Here is a 6,719-nt window from a genome sequence, read left to right on the forward strand (position 1 = left end):
CTTGAATGGTGTCGAGTGGCTTGTTTAGGGTTTTGTCCTGTTGAATTAATGTTTTTACACCCATGTCCATGATGTTACTGTGTCCAAATTGTGCACTTTTATAGGTATAAAGTTGTGGAGAAGTTTAAAGCAGGATTAGGTTTTAAAAAATATCTTACCATTTAGAGAAAGCCAAAAGCAATCCTGTTTGCAGGGCCATGTAGGGGATGCAGCAAACATGGAAGAAGGTGCTTCTGGTCAGATAGGACCAAAATTAACCTTTTTTTTTTGTCCCTAAATGCAAAACACTTTGTGTGGCAGAAACTTAACACTGTGCATCGTGGTGGTAGCATCATGTTGTGGGGATGCTTTCTTCAGCAGGGACAGGCAGGCTGGTCAGGGTTGATGGGAAGATGGATTGAGCCAAATGCAGGGCAATCGTAAAAGAAATGCATATGCACACACTTCCAAATTTTTATTTGTAAAAAAACTACTTTTAAAACCATTTATCATTTTTCTTCCACTTCACCATTATGTGCTTCTTTGTGTTGGTCTTTCACATATAAAATCGCAATAAAATACATTTGTAAAGTGACAAAACGTGGAAAAATCCAAGCGGTATGAATACTTTTGCAAGGTTCTGTCGGTTTAATAGAATACTGTACATCATACAATAACATTCTTAAGCCATGCACGTTATTGTCACATTATCAGTGGTGTGTCAGTGTTTTATTGCAGTGGTCTTTGGCCATGCTGCTGTTTTCTTTCAAAGTGGTTCAAGAGTTATGTTTAAATAATGGGCTTGTCTGGTTTTATCAGCCTTGGAGTTAATTGGCCAAGGCTTGGACTCTCAACCATGAAAAAAAAGACCACTGCAAAATAATCAGTTTGTTTTTTCTTAAAGGTGCATGTATTGGTAAGATAACATAAAGAAGTCAGTATTTGTATGATAACAGTAAAACAACTCGGATTTGTTTTTCACTAGTTTTTTCACATTGATGTTGGGTATTGACTTTATACCACTCTTTTTGCAAAAAAAGCTAACTTACACCCTGGGTTTGCCCATACAAAAAAAATTGCCCATACACAAAAAATTAAAGTGAGATTGTGCAGAATAACAGATCAGTCCTGAGAGTAAAAACTCCCTTTATCTCTTTATAAAATCCCAGGCTATACTACTGTACTTATCAGTGCTTGGACACCATCAAGGTAGAAAGTTTTCTCAGTACCAGATCCATGATTAGACTGCCTGCTTCATGTCTAAAATGCTCCTTTAATGACCCAATCATGTATAAATGGCTTGGAGCGAGGTCAGGACTGTACAGGGGACGTGGCACTAACTCCCAGCTGAGTTTCCGCAGGTGGTGTTGGTGAATGATTGTGTGTACAGTCCCACAGACAGATTGATCTCTTCTGCAAGTTGGTTACAAGTTAGATGCTGATTTTTAAGGATCAGGTGTTCCACTTGCTAAATGCTCATAGGATTGACTGCAGTGGGCTCCAAGCGACTTTGGCCGGGATCGTCCTTCACAGACATACAGCCTTCTTTAAAATGTTTCCACCATTCAAATATTTTACTGAGGCTGAGAGTCTCATCACTGTAGTGTGCTTGTAAATGTCAATCGGTTTTACGTCTTCATCTACCCAGAAAATTTCCTCACAAGTCGTGGTTTGACTTGAACACCCCTTCTAAGTAAATAAATTTTAAAAAAGCAAGCATTCTTCCTAAGTCATGCCACTTGTTAATATCAGAATTTAGGAATGTTGCCAAATGGCTATAGCTCAGTTTTTTTTTTTTAAGTTCCCATCAAATAAAAACAGGAACTACTTGTTTTTGTAAAGTAAATTGGAAAAAAATTTAAATTTTAACCAAAATACATATTTTGTATTTTTGTAACACGATGCTGACATGACTGACGTTATCACCGTCGCTCTGATAAGACTGTTTTAATAGTGCTGATGTCATAAATGTGCCCTCTTGTTCTTTTAAAGATTTTTTTGTTTGTTTCTTTTTTAGTAATATATTTCTTTTTTATTATTATCCGGGCCCTTCTTGGGGTTCTAACATGCTAAACTCATTAAATTTGGTACATTGGAATCTGCTGGCATTAGGACGTTTGCGAGTCTAAGCCCTGAGTGTGGCTTGGTACACTTCCAGATCTCATTGGGCTCAACAATTATCACTATGCATGTCATAAGGTCAACGCAACAGGAGGTCAAATACTTTGGGTCATTTGAAAAATGCACATTTTTGTTATCAGCACTATTAAATATACATACATATGCTACACACATACAATACACATCAAACACACGAGAGCACCAGAAAGACACATCCAGCTGTGACGATGCCTTAAACTTATGCCATATTCAGTGACATTAGCATCTGGGTCTTAGCATGCTCAGAAGAGGACTTGCACCCAGGCAGTGTTGTCATTTTAAAGGTCTTAACATACTCAAAAGGCCCTAAGGTCGTGTGGCGCGGCCAGGTGGCGATAGCACAGGTCATCGTTGCTGGCAACTATATTTTTATTTTGTTTTTAATGTGCCTTTTTAGTCAACCTCTATTTGAATGTGTCACAGAAAGTAGCTGTGTCCCAAAGTTCCGGGATATAATAATAAAGCAGTGTGTTTTTTTAAGAAGCAGTCTTTAAAATCGAAGATATTAATAAATTATTACTGAAAACTGTGAATTAACCGGAGATTTTATTGTGCTTTATCGCAAGGTTCCAGGACTTACCCCTGCTTAGCTGAGAGATAAGATAACTCTGTATGAGTGTGTGTCTGGCTGTGTCTGTGTGTGTAGATCCCCTTGGCGTCCCCCAGGAAACCATACGAACCCTTAGCAAGTTTATCTTTAGAAACCAGGGCAGACAAAGTGATTAAACCTCATTGTATATCTAAAGTAAAAAAAAACATACATGTCAATCTTTATCCTAAAATGTCAAGTTGAATTGCAGACTCTGACTGGTCAGAAGGTATTCATTAATTTTTTTCTCTCTTCTTTTTATTTGTTTTCAAAGTATTATATAATTTTACATTAAACAAGAAAAAGTATCAAACCGGGATGCCGTCAATTCCCGGTGACTTTCCCTTATGAGAATTCATTGCTGCATTATAGAGTTCTTCCAATGTAATTTCAGAATCTAAACTATCAGTTTCTTCCTTTGACAGTTTGGTTAAATTCAATTGGTCAAAAAAGGTATTGATTAATTTTATTTACATGCGGCTCTGACAATCGTGCAGAAGTTTATTCTGATGTTAATGCCACTTGTAAAATGTTATTGTTTCTATGGTAATAGCTCATTCACAGGGACGAGTGAGTTGAAGAAAAATTAATAATACCTTTTGGCCAATCCTTAGCCAGAAATTGACAGAGCTGGGGTATACATGGACAGTATGTTATAATAAATCACTGCAGCACTCTGATTAGGTTACTCCTAGAAAAGGCAAGTGAATCAGCAAAACATTAGCTTGCATCTGTGAAATATCCATCCATCTATCCATGGAGGCCAAAGGTGGCTATTGTATATATTCCCATTTTAACACTTGTAGTAGGACCTCTGGATAACATTCACATGCATTCATACGCTACGGACAATTTGGGGACACTAAGTACCCTAATCTGCTTGTCTTTTGACTGTGGGAGGAAACCAGTGTACCCAGTGGAAACCCACTAAGCACTAAGAAAACATGCAAACTCCATGCCCTATTTCTTAAATTGTTGGTCACCGATTGTTGAAACTGAAAATCTATGCAGTTGCAAATTATAACATTATGAAGAAAAATAGTTTTTAAACAAATGGTTTTATGAATCTCAAATTGAGTTCCAGCCTGGTCCTTATTAGCTGATTGGATGATAAGGGTTTTCCTGAAAATTATTTAAAATAATTTTGTCTTAGGCTAGATAAAAACAACAGCGTCAAGCTAGGTTATTGTTGTATTTGTATTTTATTAAATGGGGTCACATTACACCGTCCACAGAACTGCACTTGGGAACCCAAGAGCGGAGTGGGAGGGTTTATAAATTGCAGTCAACCACTAGAGGGCGTCAGAGACATTTTGGTTGAAATCACGGTTGTGACGTCCAAAAATATATTGGAATAAATATATGTTTGGAATGACAAATACAAACATTGCCAAATCTTGGTTAGAAGTCAAGTTACTGTGTGTGTGTTAGCGAGACAGAGAGAGAGAGAGAGTTCAGTCCACAATTTTGTCCCTTTTAGCTTTTCACAGAGTAGACTCAGCGCCCCTCCTTCCTCCTCTAAACCCCACCCATTCTTTTTGTTCGACCTTAAAGGTGACGTCACGTCTTTAAATATTCCCGTTGCTTTTTTTTCCCTCCTCCCTTGTCCACATCCCCATGCCCAGTCCTCCCGCCCTCAAGTCTCACCACACTCTGAGAGTGGCTGTATTTGCGACTAGCGATGACGACCTGATCCCTAATCTCGAATTTGTGAAAAAAAGAATATATAAACAAATATATATATATTAATAGTTTGGAATAGCCGCGTATCGCCATTGTTTAGCTCTCCAAAGAAGACAGTGCGTTAGCTACAAAGCTAACCTTACTCAGCGCTGGGGAAAGTTTGCGCGAGGACCACCTTCTGGGCGCGCGCCTGTCTATGCGTTTTTCTATCGTTTTTTTCTTTAAACCAAATTAGATACGGAAAGTTCGGGAATGTCTCTGTCGGTACCGCAGAACGGACAGGGCGATAACGAGCCCGTTATCGAGCTTTTTGTGAAGGTAAGTCACTAATAATTTTTTTTTTTTGTGTGTCAGTTTCAGGAGCCTGATTTGATGCGGAGAAAAAAACCCGTTAGAAATCAACGCCAGCTGCAGTGCACGAGTTTAAATCGTTAATTTAAAAAAATAAATCTTTACCGTCTAAATATGCTTAAACTGGACAGAAAATTGGCTTTTGGTCAAAATGGGTTAATACAATTATCTAATAATTTTATCAGATTATGGTTTGGGGATAATGGTTATTTTGTTCTTTTTGTTTTATTATTATGTTTAAAAGGAAATCATTATCGCTGATTTGAAGTTAACTAACGTTAGTTAGCTCTGATACATAACACGCGTTATCATCGCGATATACAGCTTGGGATATATTAAATGTTATATTTTTATTACATTTATTGGTAAATCCTAGACAAAAGTATTATTAAAGTAATATTAAAATATTAATATTGGTATTGCATTTTCTTTTCTAAATGATGTATTGTTGCGATTCTACAGCAAGATTACCTTCAGGATACTAACATTTGTGTTAATGTGCTTAATATTGTTGTTAGATGCATCATGAAAGAGTTTTTGTCTTAGGTTTGTTGTTTCATTATGAAAGTCCTTTAATTTCATATTTGTCTGTGTAATACAATAGTTTAAACTGTCGCACTCTAAAGTTCTGTATTCTAGTTGGTTGATTTTTTAAAAATTTGTTCCTAAAGTAATCGCTCTTTCAATGCTACATGTTGATGTGTTCGAAGACATTTATTAAACTTTTCTGGAAGCAGTCTCCAGTACCAGAGGTAAAGCTGTAATTTTTTGCCAACACCATTAACTTCCAGTATCATTAACTTTATGGGAGAAAGGAGAAGCCAAAGAACGAATGATTGTAGCTGATATAAGCGATAACAGGAACATGGATTACAAGTACTGTTCTGTGGGGGTTTGTTAAATGAATGTACATTTGTATAGTAAGCAAGTTCCTGTGGTATAAGAGTTTGGACATGCAACAGTGACCCTGTGACTTCGCTTTATTACATCATGGCATGGTTGATTATTTTTTCCAAAATGGCACCATGGTAACCATTGTTGTCATCCAAGCTTGTACACCTTTGCCACGCTGAATGTTTTGTGGAAAAATATCACTAATGTTAGGTGGCTTTAAAGTAACACACGGGCTAACTGTCATATGCATAAAGTACTAAAAGTACCAAAAATAAAAGAATGGGTGGAGCAACAGTCGTCTTCTGGTACCGCACTGTCATTCCTGGTAAAGGGCGGTTTGCCGAAATTGCTGGTATTAAACAAGAATAACGCACAAACTCGGAAAGAGGACAGCAGTTAAGAAAAGTTTCCAACCGATGATGTTTGACGGAAATATTGAGACCTCACTTTTGCTCTTGCTCTCTTTCTTGCTTTTTCTTTCTTGCTGTGTCTAGCTTTTGTCTAGAAGCTCTGCGTTTTGGAAGAGAGCGGGAAAATGGCTGAGGGAGAAGGGGGTTGGAAGGGAACGGGGTGCATAGGGGGAGGAAAAAGAGGGGAATAAGGGGTGGAGCTGGGAAGAAGTCTGAATTCACTCTCAGTTGCATAATATCTGGTAACATACAAAAAGATGATTTCAATAAGCTGTTGTTTGGTCTGAGCAAATATCACAAGATTTTCCGTGATCCTGCATGAAAGTATGAAATGTTCCCCAAAATGGAGAATCTTTTTCTTTCGTCTTACACCTCCAAAAGCTATAAATTTTTGTCTCACTCTTGTACACAGGGTCATGGTGTTTCTTCTCTCTCACTCCAGCCTCCTCCTACATGTGGCCTGCAGGGAGGTTGAAGTATTTTTGCTGACTCCAGGAGAGCACTGTGCCTCTCCCTGGACTGGGATAAATTTTTCAGGAATCTGTCTGAAGTTATACTCCAGCGAGAAGTTCGAAGTGACAAAAGCAGTTTTAAAATTTCATATTTTCTCTAGTTAAGCTTTCAGTCCCTCTGTTTATTGTGGCTTTGGAAAA

General features: G+C 37.7%; 1 protein-coding gene across 2 annotated transcripts in view; it reads left to right on the plus strand.

The window, feature by feature from the left end:
- The first annotated feature begins 4,341 nt into the window (after positions 1 to 4,341).
- clic4 (chloride intracellular channel 4) overlaps positions 4,342 to 6,719 on the plus strand; it is a 31,210-nt gene continuing 28,832 nt past the window's right edge. For both annotated transcript variants that reach the window (XR_008361865.1, XM_053509962.1), the window contains exon 1: positions 4,342 to 4,729. Coding sequence is in view for 1 of the 2 variants with exons in the window: in XM_053509962.1 (XP_053365937.1) it covers positions 4,664 to 4,729 (66 nt within the window). In the remaining variant the exon portion in view is untranslated. The remainder of the gene's footprint in view (positions 4,730 to 6,719) is intronic.

Source organism: Clarias gariepinus, chromosome 13, assembly GCF_024256425.1.
Source record: "Clarias gariepinus isolate MV-2021 ecotype Netherlands chromosome 13, CGAR_prim_01v2, whole genome shotgun sequence".
In the NCBI taxonomy this organism is placed as follows: Eukaryota; Metazoa; Chordata; class Actinopteri; order Siluriformes; family Clariidae; genus Clarias; species Clarias gariepinus.